The 16,755-nt window shown below is 44.8% G+C and overlaps 2 protein-coding genes across 2 annotated transcripts in view; both read right to left on the minus strand.

The window, feature by feature from the left end:
- Positions 1-1,978, minus strand: part of Oser1 (oxidative stress responsive serine rich 1) — a 90,181-nt gene extending 88,203 nt beyond the window's left edge. Inside the window, exon 1 of the mRNA XM_023714864.1 lies at positions 1,895-1,978. The gene's annotated coding sequence lies outside the window, so the exon portion shown is untranslated. The remainder of the gene's footprint in view (positions 1-1,894) is intronic.
- Positions 1-2,124, minus strand: part of Fitm2 (fat storage inducing transmembrane protein 2) — a 3,693-nt gene extending 1,569 nt beyond the window's left edge. The window contains exon 1 of the mRNA XM_004630928.2: positions 1,895-2,124. Coding sequence (XP_004630985.1) covers positions 1,895-2,067 — 173 coding nt within the window. The 5' untranslated portion in view covers positions 2,068-2,124. The remainder of the gene's footprint in view (positions 1-1,894) is intronic.
- Positions 2,125-16,755: the final 14,631 nt, after the last annotated feature.

Consider the following 16,755-nt stretch of genomic DNA (forward strand, 5'->3'; position numbering starts at 1 on the left):
AAAAATCCTACCAGCTATTCTGTTTTCATTCCTTACTATGTGCTTCACTTACTAAGTGAAATTAGTCTTTAATGCTACAAGGCAGGTGCAACCACAAGGTGCCCTCTTATACAGATAAAGAAACTGAGGCACACAGAAACATAATGCCAATATAGAGGTCTTAAGTGTGGAGCTGGAGTTTAAAACTATAGTCTTGTTTTTAACACTGTGAATTTGCTGAGGGGAGCAATAACAGCTGGGCATCTACCCAATGCCAGCACCTTTCACAAGCATTTACTTGCCAGAGGACACAATTGCCTGGAAAAGGTACAGAATTATCTGTCTCATTTTAGCCCAGAATCTTGAACTTCAGAAAAACTGAGCTCCTTGCCCAGGGGCATACTCACACACAGCAAGCACAAATTAAAATGCGCTCTGGGCGATCCCCAAGCCCGCGTCATTATGGGTTTTTCTGCCATATCACTGTTCTTTCCTATATGGCAGAAAACATCTTGGAACAAGGAGCTTTATTTCAAGCTTGAAGAGCCAGGATTTTAACCGAGACAGAATTTTCACCGGACTCTGACTTAACTTGTTCATGCTTCTCTCTAGGCAGCAGTTCCCTGTGCAATCAAGCTGAGGGTACCCAATGAATTTCAAAATCCCTTCCAGATCCACTGACTCACCACTAGTTTCCTCCCATTCATTAGCACAGTAGTTTGGAACAAAACACCAGCATCCGTGGCCACTCCCAAACAACAGGGACCCGTGTGCCATGCCGGCTACGCTTACCCAGCCCAGACCAAGCAGTAGCTCCCTGGTCTGCCTCCCCTGTGCTCATGAAAGGTGGCCAGCCTGGGGGCCAGCTGTAGGAAACACGCAGGGAAGAGACCTGGGAGAGGCTACAGCCACTCTCATAATCTATTCTTAGCCCAGCAGGGCAGGGTGGGTGAGGACAGAGGGTGGGCCAAGGACAGAGTGCCTCTTTCCTAAGTTCCAACACTTTCTCAGACACCGCCCAGGGACCTGTCACTAAAGTCCTCACTGCCACTGATAATTGAAGGGCTTGCCAGAGCCAAGACTGGCATTTGATGGAGCTGCCTGGGAAAGAAACCAGGGTTTAAGCAGATAATCAAAGTTGGGCTAACTTCCAGGGGATTCTAGAGACACTACTACTGAGGAACTGGGCTCACATCAAGGGAGAAGTTTCAACTTCAGTTTCCCTGTAAGACTGCACCAGCGTTTTTGTGCTATAGATTTACAGCCTAGAAGTTAAAAGAAAAGAAGTGAGTGGGTGCAGTTGACATTTCACCAAAAGCCCAGCTGGGTTTGCTTTCCTGGGCCATTGCCATGCACTATGGTCGCTGAAAAAGGTCCAAGGAGATCCAAGGGAAAGGTCAGAGACTGGAGGGTTTCACTCCTCTGCCGGTATCTTGGAGTGGGGATTCTGTCATCAGCTCATGAAAGGGCTGACAGTGGTAGTGGGGTGCTGCTGCTGCTGCTGGTAGTGGGGTCTTTAAAAGGCCATGACTGGCTCTGTCAGAGAGGATCCGACACAGGCCGAAAGGAGGGACGTGCGTGACATGTCCCAAACGGGAGCGGCAGTGTTTCCCTCCAAGGGGAAGTGGGAGGCCGGTCACCCTCCAGTCCCAGCCCGCACTCCCACGTACACAGACACTGCACACCCTGCCCCTCACCGCCTGCCCCGTCAAACTCGGGCTGCCACCTCTGAAGCTACACACACAAAATGCCAGTGACGCTAGCCGCTCCCGGGTCTCCGAGGGGCGACACTCGCGCAGATGCTGCTGTCACGGTGGGAAGGGCTTCCCTTCCAAAGTCATCCGTCCCGGCGGCTAGTCCCCGCCACCCGGCCGAGGCCACCGTGAGGCTATGGCACAACAGGAGGCACACTCACACGTTCAGGACGTTGCGCTTGTTGCTGAGGTAGCTCTCAGGCAGCGGAGAGAACTCCTTGAGGAATGAGCCCGCCAGCATGGAGCTCACCAGCGCCCACGGCAGGTAGCGTCGCACGGCCGCCCGCACCAAAGTCCACCGGAGGAACCACTCGCAGCGCTCTAGGTGCTCCATGCCGGACCTTTCGAGCCACCGTCCTCCTCTGGTGCCCTCTCGGCCACCGTCCCGCCCTTCACAAGCTGGCGCCCCCGCCTCCCTTCCAGCGCATGCGCACTGTTTGCGGCTCCCGCCCCTTGAAGAGCGTTCCAGCTCCGGAGCCAGCGCGCTCCCTCTTGTGGCCATTGGCGGCCATTGCGGCGTGCCTGTCTGTGCCGGTCTCTGCAGCTTCAGTGTCGCAGGGCTCCAGCTACAAGCACTCCCCTTTGTCTCTGAGTCTTGCCCAGATGTGGGAAAAGGCGTTTGTGGAAGTGTTTGCTGGAGGTTGAGGAAGAATGAATGTAGCTGTGTAGGAGTTGGAACAATAGTTATAGCTTCATTTAGCATCTCTGGGAGATGAGAAAGTGCCTCTATCTGAGCCTTAGTTTTCTCATCTGTGAAATGGGGAGACAAGAGATCAGTTTTTCCCAAGAGCTAGTTTATGAACCCAGGGATTTCTTATGGTCATCTATGTATAAAAGGACATGAAATGGAATTCCATTGGGAAGTAAATGTATAAAGTAATTAGTAAAAAGCTTAAAGTTAAATGTATTTTCATTCAATTGAACTTTTTGGTGGTACCAGGTATCGAACTCAGGACCTTGCACTCGCCAGGCAAGCACTTATTCCACTGAGCTATCCTCTGCCCCCCTGTATTTTCATGTAAAATAGCTGCACTTATTAATAAAAACATTGAATGTTGGGGGTTAATGGAGCTCACACGAGGGCATTGATGACTCAGTTTGCCAGAGAGATAAACCTTCATCCTGTTAACTTGGGTATCTAAGTGGTCAGGGTTTCCCACCGATGAGTCTTTCCTTTGCCCTTGCATTCCTCTTTCCTGTGGCAGCTGTAACAAGTTACCAGAAACTGGTTAGTTTAGGTCAGCAGGGGCAACCCACCTTCCCAGTGGCCTCCTGTCTCTCTCAGGAGCTGTGGCTCCCTCAATAAAATGTCCCACTCCTCACCTCCCTTGCTTCTCAAAATTCATTCTTCAATTTTGGGGAGCATGAACTCAGCCTATCAGACCGCTAGCAGGTTGGGAGTTGCATTTATTGCCCCTATGTCACTTGGAGGGCTCACCAAGACAACTGGAAGGAGATGGGGAACTCAGTGTCAAATGCTCTTCCTCCTCTAGAATGTATTCTTGAACACTGGAAATTGACCCTCACACATTGAGAAAGAGCCATTTAATATCTTCCTGCCCCTGCTCATGGCCAGCTTACCTGCTAGAGGAGAATGGAATGAAGAGGAAAGCACTGATTATACTACTTCACAGTTCAAACTGTACTGAGAAAGAGAGGGAAAATGGTCAGAATTGCCTTCTATTTCTACTTCTTTTGCCTTAAGATAGTCCTTATTTGTGTTCAGAATGTAAATGTAAGGCACGGAGAACCAGACACCACTGGCCCCCCAGGCACAATGGGATACATCCACCATCCCTGAAACAAGCTCCCCTTCCTGGCCATTCGGATCTTGAGGATGAGGTTCCCAAGGCAGCCTTGATCAAAGCCTCATCTGCTATTGCTGAGCCTGAGGTCCCCTGCCACTTTTCCTTTGGATCTCAAGGGTGGAGTTTTTAAGCCCGCCATAACTGAAGCCTCTACTGGGCCATATCCACCCTCAGCTGATTTTGTGCAAGCTCCCCAAGGACAGTCTCCATTACAGGAGGTGAATGGTGAATAACCATGTCCATGTGTCCTTTTCTCTCAGTGACCTCAAACAGATCAAACAAGATCAAGGAAAAGTTGATGATCCTGATAAATACATCCAGGTCTTTGAGGGATTTATTCAGACCTATAACCTGGATCAAAGAGATGTAGTTGCTCTTTTTTTTCTTTTTCTTTTCAGAACCTGGGATTGAATTCAGGCCCTTGCGCTTGCCAGGCAAGCACTTATTCTACTGAACTATCTCCCTGGCTCCCTGTAGTTAAATCAAACATTGACTTCTAATGAGAGTCAGGCAGCTCTTCAAGCTGCCATTCCCTTTGGAGATGGACATCATATTGTTAATTTCAGAAAACCAGGAGACATAGGGGGTGGTGAATGAAAGCAAGAGACAGGAAAAGGAATACTGTGGGACTGTCCTGCTTCAAGGTTGTATATGGTGAGATTTTTGGACTTATGTGCAAACATGAGAAGCATAGAATTCTTTATCCTATTTTAAAAATATAATCTAATTTTTAAATGTTTTTTATCATATTATGTAGGGACTTCAAGTTCAACATATCAATACTTGATGAAAAATACCTGTTCCTTATTATGCCTAAGATGTTTGAAATGCAGTGAGATAGTGAGGTTAAGCTTGATAGCCTAAATCGTTTGATAATAACAATAAGCTTGTCTTCTGGATGGTTAACAACCTAAGTTTGCAGACCAAAATTAGAGAAAAAGGAGGGCTACAAGGAAAGCCAACATTTTGGCCCTAACCTTCTAAGGTCAATTAAGACTCAGGACATATGAGAACTTGTACTGTAACGTCATGTACCTCGGTAGTGTCCCAAATTTTCTGATCAAGAAGATTATGGGGCCAAAGAGGAAAGTGATCGATGACGTAGAGTGTGCCTAAGGAGAGTCACATGGGGAGAAGACACTCTCTCAGGCTTTCACAGAGAGCACACTGGCCAAGCATTGGCCGTGACTCATCCACATGGCTGACACTGACAAAGGTTCTACAATCTGAGGTACAGGATCTCAGGATAAATCCTGAGGGCATTTCACTGACCTTCTCTGACCTAAAAGCTACAACTCTTGTTGCACAGGTTCTGCTTTACCTTGGTCTTAACCACCCAGTAGAAAAGTATGAAGACGAAATATAGGAAGTAAAGCCATGTTGTTATGTTGAGCTGTGGGGGACTCAGGTCAATAATTTCTGACATTGCCAGTTAAACAGAAGACCCAATGATATTATGGTCTACTGGACTCTTTTAGAATATTTTGCTGAGCTTACACACCTATAATATTCAATAACGGAACTTAGAAAAAATGGGGTATACCGATGAATGTCCATTTTGTATCTGTGTATTCAAAGTGGTTGGGATAGATATATAGTTGCATTCTCTTAATGAATAGAATGATTTTTTCTAATGGTGTTTGTAAGTAGGATCACAAGTCTGCATCTTGTACAGCAATTAACCACTAAGAAGAATATATGCAGTGTATTATTTGTTGAAACTGTACTTTCGATTTGATTTGAAACTGTCTCATTGCTATATGTTTATCAATAAAACTTTGAAAAGGAAAAAAAAAGAAAGAAAGAAAGAAAGAAAACCAGGAGACAGATCAGTCAGGGAGCATCCAGTTCCTACTGAAGCCCAAGCATTCCCTACACAAGATCCCTTCTGGCCCACCAACCAGACAAGAGAATAAAAGAGGAGACATCTTCAGACATGTATTCTTGAAGGTCTAAGAAGAATGGGAACTAAGCCCTTCAATTATTTTAAGTTGTTGACTATTCAGCAGGAGAAAGATGAAAACCTCTCTGCCTTCTTAAATAATTTACAAGAAGCATTGATAAAACACATTCCTGGCTCCTGATTTGAAAGGACAGATTATTCTTTTTTTTTTTTTTTTTTTTTCAGAACCGGGGATTGAACTCAGGCCCTTGCGCTTGCCAGGGAAGCGCTTATTCCATTGAGCCATCTCCCTGCCCCGGACAGATTATTCTTAAAGATGAATTTATTATCCAGTCAGCCTTGGACGTTAGGAAAAAGCTACAAAAGATGGCTTTTGCTCCAGATAGCTCTCTTGATATTTCAGTGAGAATCATCACCTCCTCAGTGTTTTATAATTGGAGCTAGGAGGAGGCCAAGAGGAGAAAACAAAGAGACCAAAAGAACATGGCTGCCTTACAAGTTGTGGCCTTACAAGGAATAGACTCTAAGTCTGCTTCTCAGGGCTCAAGAAGAGCTTGACAACTAAATTCACCTTCTGCTGCAGGAAACCAGGCCACCCTTAGGAGAAATTGTGATAAGAACCATCATGTGGGGGACTCAGGTCAACAATTTCTGACACTGCCAGTTAAGCGGAAGACCCAATACTATTATGGATTACTGGACTCTTTTAGAATATTTTGCTGAGTTTACACACCTATAATATTCAAATAACGGAACTTAACAAAAAAAGGGGTATACAGATGAATGTGCATTTTGTATCTGTGTATTCAGGGTGGTTAGGATAGATGTATAGTTACATTCTGTTAATGAATAGAATGATTTGTTCTAATGGTGTTTGTAAATAGGATGTCCAGTCCACATCTTGTACAGCAATTAACCACTAAGAAGAATGTATGCAGTGTGTTAATTATTGAAACTATCCTACCGAGTTGACTTGAAACTGTCTCATTGCTATTTGTTTATCAGCAAAATTATGGCCAAAAAAAGAACCATCATGACTGTCTGCATGAGGTATTGCACACCTGTAATCCCAGCACTCGGGAGACTGAGGCAGGAGGATCATTGTGAGTGGGAGGCCAGCCTGGTCTACAAAATGAGTTCAAATCCAACCTGAACTTCATAGTGAAACCTGTCTCAAAGACACAACATGACACAGCACAGCACAACACAATTAAGAGACCCCTGAACCATGGCCTGATTGCAAAGGTAACCCTGAGGTAGAGGCTCCAGCAATCAGACCTATCTCACCCGCTGGTCTAGTAAAGCTGAGGAGTCCATGGGCTCTCTGTCTGGACTGTCTTCTCCATGGAAGAGTCCCGGATAATCATGACTATATCAGAAAAAGAAACCAGCCTACTGTAGGACACTGGCACAGGTCTCCTGGTCTTTCCCACCCTAGCCTTCCTTCCAGCCATCAGACCTCAGTGAAAGGAGTCACTGGAGAGGAGGTAACTCACTATTTCTCAACCCTTGGGCCATAACTGGGACTGCTTTCTCTTCTCCTACTCCTTCTTAAATACCTGAAAGTCCAGTTCCCCTCCCAGGAGAGATATTTCATCTGGCCTGAATATTGTAATACACATGCACCCAGGTCAGGTATGCTGTCTCCCCCTCGTGGAGACAGAAGTAAATCCTGAATTATGGGCAACTAAAGATAAAATAGGAAGAGCCATAAGAGCTGTCCCTGGTGCGAATATATCTCAAAGCCCTACTATTTTTCCTGCCAGAGACAATACTCTCTAAGGCATGAAGTCAAGCGCTCAATGTCTACTCAAGCAGTGTAGTACCCCTTGTAACACTCTAAGCTTGGGAGTTCAAAAACCCAGTGAAGAGTGGAGGTTGATACAGGAGCTGAGATTGGTGAATGAGACAGAAATGCCCATTCACCTGGTGGTACCCATCCCGTACACCCTCCTTTCTCAGATCCTGGAAGATGCTGGGTGGTTTTCAGTATTAGAATCAAAAGATGCTTTCTTTCATATCCCTTTACATATAAATTCCCAATTTCTCTTTGCCTTTGAAATTTGTCATGACCAGTTCTTTTAACCTGCTTGGCCAAGTGCTCATCTTCTTGGACAAGTGCTTTCCCACAACTTGGTGTGTTTTGAACTTTCCAAAATCACTGTCTTACAGCATGTAGGTGATGTACTGTTGTGTGCCTCCTCAGAAGTGCTCTTTAGCCAAGGCGCCCACGCTCTGCTGAATTTTCTAGCAAACAGAGGTTATAAGGTCTCTAGGTCTAAAGCACAACTTTAAGGCCATGAGGTAAAATACTTGGTCCTTATCATGTCTAAAGAAACCCGAAGGCTGGAGAAGAGATAATTAAGCCAATACTTTCTTTCCCACAGCCCAAGAGCCTAAAACAGCTAAGTGGATTCTTAGGAATTATGGGTTTTTGTTACCTATCAGTTTATAAAGGAAACCCAAAAGGCAGATATCCACATTTTAACCTGGGGGCTTGATTTTCAAACAGCATTCCAGAAGCTTAAGCAAGGGCTTCTAAATGCCTTAACACTGAGATTACCAACAGGACACTATCTCAATCTTTATGCTGATGAAAGATGGGACATGATTTTAGGAGTGCTGACGCAGGATCAAGAGCCTGATCAACAGTCTGTAGGGTATCTGAGTCATGAATTAGATACTGCAGCAAAGAGATGACCCGCAGGCCTTAGAGCTGTGGCTGCCTTAGCTCTCCTATATGAGAGACATCGAAGCTAATGGTAGGCACAGATCTCACTGTATGTGCCCCTCACAATGTGGCAGAACTTCTTTCTTCCTAAGGTGTCTATAGATATCAAACAACTGACTTCTTAAATACCAGGCTTTTCTTATGGAAGGACCAAGCATTCAAGTACAGACATGCTCTTCCCTCCCTAAACCCTGCCACATTTCTACCAGAGAAAGAAATTGAGGCTGAAACACACGGCTGCAAACAGGCAATTCTCCATACGTGTGCAGCCAGAGGAGACTTGTTAGACACATCTCTTACTGACCTTGATTTGACCCTCTTTTGTGATGGCAGTTCCTTCATGCAAAGTGGGACAAGAAAAAGGCAGTGGTGACTACATCAGACTTGAGAGTTCCTCATTTGCCCCTGGGACTAGTGCCCAGCTAGCAGAACTCATAGCTCCGACCAGGGCTTTACAGCTTAGTGAAGGACAAAGTCAATATTTACATTGACTCAAAGTATGTTTTCCTGCATTACATGCACACACAGCCATATAGAAAGAAAGAAACTATCTGACAGCCAGTGGATTTCCCATAAAGTATCATAAGGAGATGGATGTTTATCTTCTGTCTCTATGCCCTCTAAAGTGGCTGTAATACAAGAGGACACCAAAAAGGACTTGACATAGTATCTCAAGATAATCAACGAGCTGGTTCAGCTTCAAAGGAAGCTGCTCAAACCCCCACACCCTGCTTCAGGGCCTCCTGATCAGGGAAGGGGCCCTTGATCATATTTGACCCAAATATTCTCAGTTAGAAATTGAATGTGAGGGGGTTGGAGAGATGGCTCAGTGGTCTAAAGCACCTACTTAGAACAAGCTTGGCAAAGCACAGGGACCACGGTTCAATCCCCCAGCACCACATGCCAGCCAGCCGCACCCCCTGGTGGGCTGAGCTGGCCACACACACACACACACACACACACACACACACACACTAAATGTTAAAATTAAAAAAAAGAAATTGAATGTGAGATAGCTCAGCGAACTAAGCACCTGCTTAGGCAAGCTCAGGGACTGGGGTTCAATCCAGGTACCTTCAGTTGTGCCAGCCCCACCCCCAGGTGTGCTGAGCCTGCCACCAAGTCCAGGCATGGTAGTGTATGCATGTAATACCAGTGCCGGGGAGGCTGAAAGCAGGAGGATCACTGTGATTTGGAGCTGTGTATTGAGACCTTGTACCAAATACATTAAAAAAGAAGAAATTGAATATGTTCTGTCCTATGAATGTATCATTTCCTTCCATCAGAATGGTTGCAATCAAATTATGGTAGGTTGTTCCTTCCTGGTGCTGGTCAGTGGAAAATTATAAAATCTTTACATCAAATCTTTTAGTTAGGGAGAGACAAGATCCACCAGATGTATTCAAAGTTATTCATAGGAAAAGGACTTTCTCAGGCAATGCAATAGATAATTAAGTCATATGCACTGTAACAAAAGGACAATCCTCTTAACCAGACCATAGCCCCTCAGGAATTCACAGACATGGTAAAGACCCTGAAGAAGATTGACAGCTGGATTTGATTCGTATGCCAAAGAGTAAGGGGCTCTGGTATTTATTGGTCTGGGTAGATATTTCCATAAATTGGTTTGAGGTCTTTCCTTGTAGAACAGAAAAGGCACAAGAGGTGGTGAAGGTCTTGGTCTCAGAAGTCACCCCCAGATTTGGATTTACTAAGAACTTACAGAGTGGTAAAGGACCTTCTTTCAAGGCAATAGTTATGCAGGGTGCCACTGGGCAGTAGTCAATGGGCATTCTCTGTCCCCTTCACTGTACATGGGAGCCACAGTCATTGGAAAGGTAGAGAAAATGAGTGAGACCCTAAAGAGACATCTTTGCAAGATGACTCAGGAGACCAATGTACAATGGCCTCGATTGCTACCTTTGGCTCTTATAAAGTAAAAGATACACCTCAAGTTCTAAGCCTTAATCCATTTGAAATGCTTTACGGGTGCCCTTTTCTTGCTGATGATTTTCTCTTTGATGGAGAAAAAGATGCCTTACTAAAAGATGTCCCTTCACTGGCTAAATTCCAACAGACTCTTCAACAGCTAATGGAACTCAGCCTAAAGAAGAGGGAAATCCCATATGTTACCCTAGAGGTTTAGTACTGATAAAGTCTCATCCCCCATCATCTCCAACCAGGGAGGGACCCTATTCCATGACCCTGTCAACTCCACCAGCTGTCAAAGTAGCAGGCCTGGATTCTTGCATACACCACACCCTACTGAAGCCCTGGGAACCAGAGACTGTAGCCAGTGCAGCAACCATAATTGCAATACTCCTGTGAGCCCATAGAAGGCTTGAAATTCTTATTAAAAAAAAAAAAAAAAGTAGTCTCCAGCTAAGTAAGCTAAGATGTTAGTCTTAGCCCTTTTATTAATTACTTTATCACTTAAAGGAGAGTGTGGTTCCTTTCTAGTGTGGGCATAGGAATACGCAGAGTTGTTATAACAAACATCTTGGATGTGTGGCCTTCTCCTTTTGTCAAGTACATCAGGACTTCCTTGGTGGGTGTCACCACTTCAAGGACACAATTGGAATAAGCTACAAGATTACATTGATGAGACATGAAAAAGTTCAGTGGTTCTTACTTTAGCCCCCTGTTACAAGGTAACGGGGTGGCCTAGAAATTAATCCCTAATGATCGTGAGCATAATCAAGTTTTTTCTAAGAATGCCACAGAAGTCTCTCTACAGACTCTAGTAAAACCACTAGTAAGAGTGTCTTATCATGAGGGCCAATAACCATAGATATCAAGATGGCTATTTTCAGATATGGAATCATTATATATGGTTAACCCTCACTATAGAACAACTTAGTAGAAAGGCCTCCTTATGTTGGGAACAAAGAAATCATTCTTATTCTCACTGTCCTAACTCTACTAAATGCTTAGAATAGTCAACCCCCAGCAGTAAATATACACAACAGCTTTATAGGATAAAGACTAGTTCGTAATGGATTGGTTTAATCACCCTGGAGTTAGATGGAAAGCCCTAAATGGCACTCATCGATCCTGTGGAACCCATTTGTGGCCTTGGCTACCTACTGGATGGATGGGGACTTGAACACTGGGATCTGCATGGTTACAAGGTCAGCATATCAAAGGTATTGACAAGACTGGAAACTTACCTCAACTATGCCATTATATTTCATGGGTCTGATCATTTAGCTTCTATCTTTATCCCTTCCCTAGGAGTAGAGGATGTCATGCAACACAACAAGGACTTGACTAACTACACAACAGACCTTAAGCAACATCTCAATTGATCTCTCTCTCTCTCTCTCTCTCTCTCTCTCTCTCTCTCTCTCTCTCTCTGTCTTTCAGATAAGAAGTAAAATTAATGGGGCAAGCTGTCCTCCAAAATCTGAGGGCTTGAGACATTCTAACAGCAGCTGAAGGGGGTCACCAAGCAATTGTAAAAGTTGAATGTTGTATGTAACTCCTGATCCTTCTGCTAATATCTTAATGGCAATTCAAGATGTTAAACAACATGATATTAAATAGCAAAGTATAGCCAGGCGTGGTGGTGCATGCCTGTAATCCCAGCACTCAGAAGGCTGAGGCAGGAGGATCACCACGAGTTCAAAACCGGCCTGGGCTACAAAATGAGCTCAAGGCCAGCCTGAACTGCATAGTGAAACCTTATTTCAAAAAGACAAAAATCAAAACAAGACAAGACATCAAAAGTCACTGATGCCATGTCAGATTCTGAAATTCCCTAGATGCTGTCCTTGTCCTCTTAGTGGGAGGCTACTGATGTAGAGGAGATGCTAGGTGTCAGATAAATCGAGTTCATGTTCCCCGAAGTCAATGAATGAATTCCAAAGAACAATGGAAATTAAGAGCAGGAAAAAATATATTGGAGAGAAGCAATAGGGAACAGGAATGGAGAAAAGGAATAGCTCCTGAGAGACAGGAGGGATCTCAACTGAGTTGCTAATAAGCCCACTTCTCAAAGGAAATTTTATAGGGCAAAATCATGAAGCAGGTACAACATGGGTTAAAATCGTGATCAACCAATAAGATCGCAAGTATAACAAGCCTATGGGTGACATCGTTAACCTTGATCCATAATCTATAGTTTTAGTCTTAGTGGTTTTAGTGGGTGGGAGAGGATAAGCCAATCCTAATGAGATAATGGGTGATATCAATAATCTCAAGCTTCTGTCTATTCCTTAGGGAAGCACTTAATCTAGCCATTAAGATTTTCATCTCCAGAGGGCCGCTAGCCACAGTTGTGGTGCATTCTCATCTTCGGCACTGACTCCCCCAGGGGCCCAGTCCTTTCTGGCTGCCTACTATATTTTTTATCTAACTTAGCTGTCTATGATAATATTACTGGATCTTCCTGGTGGAAATACTTATTGGTTGTATCCATAATAGTCCTGTTTATCTTATTATTTGGCCTATGCATACTGAACTATTTCTTCAGCCTTGTCTCCTCCAGACTTATAAAGCCAGACACCTACCCAAGGGGAGAACACCTGGCATCTACTGAGGGGCTTTACACAGATCCACCAATGAGCATCTCTGACAGTGGACCACGATGATGGCCCCCTTTAGCTGGAACCAGCTTGGTCTTTATCTCTTTCCCCTCACAGACAGCAGTTAGAGTATCTCTTCAGAAGGGGCAACATTATAGACACTTGATTTTGTGGAGTCTGCAGTAAGGCACTTTTTGGGTCTCCTCATGTCTCTCTCGTGGGCCGTCTCTCCCTCAATAAAATTTCCTACTCTTAAAAAGGAGGGAAAAATAGACAGCAGAAACTCTCCCAGTTCTAGAAGCTAGAAGTCCAGAATCCAGTTGTTCTCAAGGCAGCTCGGTCCAGAGGCTCTGAGGAAGAATCCCTTTCCTGTCCCTGAGTGGGAGGATGGTGGTGTGGGTCAGGTGCGGGTCGCTGGCAGCTGAGTTGCTTCTGCAGGCTGCATCTGTAGCAGGAGACCAAGCTGGCTCAAGAAGGGTGCGGGGAGGATGCCACATGGCGGAGTCTCATCTGCAGTCAAGGCTAGAGTCTAGGAGGCTTGATGGAGAGTTTTCCTCCAGGAGGAGTATGCGAGGGGTAGTACGGGTTTGACCAGAGAGGTACCGATATGAGGAGGGAGTGAAAAGAGCTTAGAATAAGGAACCTCTTTCCATTTGCTGCTTCTCTGCAGGTAATTATCAAGATCACAGAGAATTTGTAAATCAAATGTACCATACCCAGACCACTGGCTTTAGGTTAAGCCATGAAGAAATAAAATAGGAGATGTTTGGGGTGAATGCCTCCCTTCAGGCCAAGAGTATTCTCCAGGGAAGGCCCCCATGGGATCTGCAGGATGCTAGGAAAGAAAAAAAAAAAAAAAGCCTAAAGGGGAATCAACTGGAATCTGAGAAATTTGTGAGCTTGTAGTAATAATAAGAGAATAGCTGGAGGCCTCTGGATGGTTTCAGGAAGAGCTCTGGACAAGACTAGGGGCCCAGACTGCTCCTCTACTGGACATTTCCCAGCCATATCAAAGAAAGTAGTTTCCTGAGAGATTAGACAAGTGTCCCCACTTCAGTCTCTAGGAAGTCCCAGTGGCGACCCCCCCAAGGCTTCCTGGACCTTTCTCTAGGCCAGTCCCTGGGGGGTAGGTAGGGGCCAGCCTCACTAGTCCTGGGCTTTATTAGGTGTCCGGTGTGCATGAAGAGGGAGCGGGAAGTGGCCAATGACCTCGTCTGCTGGCTGGAGCTCGTGAGGCAAGCAGAAGAGGGGACGAAGAAAGGCCACTGGAAGGCGTCTCTTGACTACTAGCAGGTCAGTCCAAACTTCTGACTAGGTCTGACCAGAGATTATGAGTCCCTGCAGACTATCTCATGCCATACGAAGTAACCTCAGTGGTCATTCAAGGAGCAAGTAGGCGACTGGGGGAGTAGCCTCCTCCACCTCTCCAGATACATGCCACCCAATGTTAGGGAAAAAGAGGACCAAAGATAGCAGCCCACGCTGGGCATGGTGGCAGACGCCTGTAATCCCAGTACTTGGGAGGCTGAGGCAGAAAGCTCGCCACATAGTGAGACCCCTGCCTCCAAAAACCTAAATCTATAGGCTCATCAGTCAGGACAGGTTTATTTAGAACAAACCTAAGAGGGAGCACCCTGCACTTAGACCAGACCGGTGACTTTTGCACAAGCTATTAGGTATTTTATAGAATGGTGAGGGGAAAAGTTCACTGAAAAGGGTTATGGCTGTCTGCTGAAGATAAGGCTTGAGAAACGCAGGGTGTGGTGGTATCTACCAAGAGCAGGGCTAACAAGCACTATAGGGTGAAGCTGTTGTTATTGGACCTCGTGAGCTCAAGATTGTACACTGCTAGCAGGTGTGAAAGCAGAAGGGATTGGAGGCAGGAATTTTTTTTTTTTTTTGCTTTTTTGAGACAAGGTCTTCCAATGAGTCCAGGCTGGCTTTGAACTCATTTATATAGCCCAGGATGGCCTTAAACTCATGGATCCTCTTGTCTCAGCCTCCTGAGTGCTGGGATTATAGGCATGCACAACCACACTGGGCCCAAGGTGATGATTACTAATTTAAGCAATCAACTAACATGTGTTACTACTCACTGTGCATCAAGCATCGGCCTAACTGTTCGAGTTTCTAAAGTTTAGCATGGGTGAGCTCTCTTAGTAACGGGAGATTTATCACCTGTTAAAAGCCCAATTTCCCTCATTGGAAGTAGAATCTCATGGAATCAGAAAAAAAAAATGGAATTATGAAAGCAAATACAGAGGCCAGTAGATTGAGGTTGCCTCTGTGCCCAGAGCTCTCATATAAACAACCCAAAACTTAGTTTGGGCATTTCTTATAACTGACATGAAAGGAAAACAGAAACAGCTTTAGCCAATCACAAACAGACAACTAGTCCCCTCATTGTAAAGCTAGGGACATCCCATGACAAGGTATCCATTATGGCTTATGTCTAGGTGTCCCCCCAAAGCCACATGCAGTCATAGGTAGGGCTTTTCCTGAGGTGGCTGGATCTAGAGTGTGTGATGCTGAGCTTAACGCAAGGCACAATGCTGGGATTAAGGGTGCTAAGATTAAGGATATGAGTGTGCTCTTCCCTAAGTAGGCTGAGTAAGATACAAGGGATAGAAAGAGCTATGATCTCGCTCTGTTGCTCTGCTTCCTTCTGCCTCCCATGAACTGCTTCTCCTCTACAATGCCTGTCTTCTGTGCCACTTTGCCTTGGAGCCTGCCTTGGACTGAAATCTCTACAAACTATGAGCTAAGTAAACCTTTCTGCTGTTAACTTTGGGTCTTGAGCATTTTGTCTCAGTGTTGAAAGCAAAGTAATTACAACATAATTTGGTACCAACAGTGAGGTCACTGTTGTGACTATATCTGAGAATGTCATTCAAGGGCCTTTGGAAGTGACTTGTGGGAAGGGAAGAAAGGAAAGGTTTGGGAATACTGGCTGAAAAAGTAAAGCTGGAACATCTTGGGCTATCCTTGAGGGGAGATTCTGGTCATAGTTCAGAACACCAGAATGCTGTTAGAAATACTGGTGGTAAGGCTGGATGTGGTGGTACAAACCTGTAATCCCAGCACTTGGGAGACTGAGGCAGGAAGATTGCTGCAAGTTCAAGTCTAAATTAGGTTACAAAGTGAGTTCAAGGCCAGCCTGAACTGCACAGTGAGACCCTGTCTCAAAAAAAGAAAAACAAAAAAGAAGAAGAAAATTTAAAAAAAAAAGAAAGAAAGGAGAAGAAAAGGAAAGAAAAGAAAAGCTGAAAATAAAGACCAGGCTCAGGAAGTTTTTTTTTTTTTTTTTTTTTTTATTTAGGGAAGGGTCTACAGGGTGTTCAGGGTCTCACTACTAGATCGGACTTGTAGTGATCCTCCTGTTTACAGCCTCCCAAGAGCTGGGATTACGGGCACGTGCCACCACTCCCAGTCTCAATTGCCATCTCAGCACACTCTGGGGGATGGGGCCGGCACAGCAGGCCCAGAGATTGAACCCCTGACCCTTGAACCCACTTGCAGGTGCTTCAATCCACTGAGCTTAGCTATGTGACTAGCCCTCAGGAAGTTTCTGTGGGGAAAAAAATAACTACATTGGCTGTTAGACTCCACACAATGTGTGTTATGGTTGGTCAGAAAGTTTGTCTGCATTTTTCTCACATTCAGAAACTTTGCCTGAGACTGAGATTTAGGGTCGGGGACTAACACATTTATCAGAAGAAATTTCAAGATAGTCTGATATTGGGGCAGTGGCGTGGCTGCTGTTGGGGCTTTTAGCCAGATTTATGTTGAGAATCAACAGCCAAGAGCCCAGTAAGCCAAAGATGAGACAATTTAAGCATTAATAACTCCAGTGGACAGAAACACACAAATATGTTTAAATCCTTAAAGGCTCAGCACATTACCTAAAAAACTAATGGTCAATTTTAGAGAAACAAACTCAGTAGGTTAAAAACTAGTAAATAAGGGGAAAGAATTGAGCAGTTTTCTTTTTTCCTTTGTGAGCTAAGCCACTGAGTAAGCAAAGAGTAGACGGATTTCTTGTTATAGAACTAGC

The sequence above is a fragment of the Octodon degus genome, unplaced genomic scaffold (assembly GCF_000260255.1).
Source record: "Octodon degus isolate 3935 unplaced genomic scaffold, OctDeg1.0 scaffold00037, whole genome shotgun sequence".
NCBI classification, from domain to species: domain Eukaryota; kingdom Metazoa; phylum Chordata; class Mammalia; order Rodentia; family Octodontidae; genus Octodon; species Octodon degus.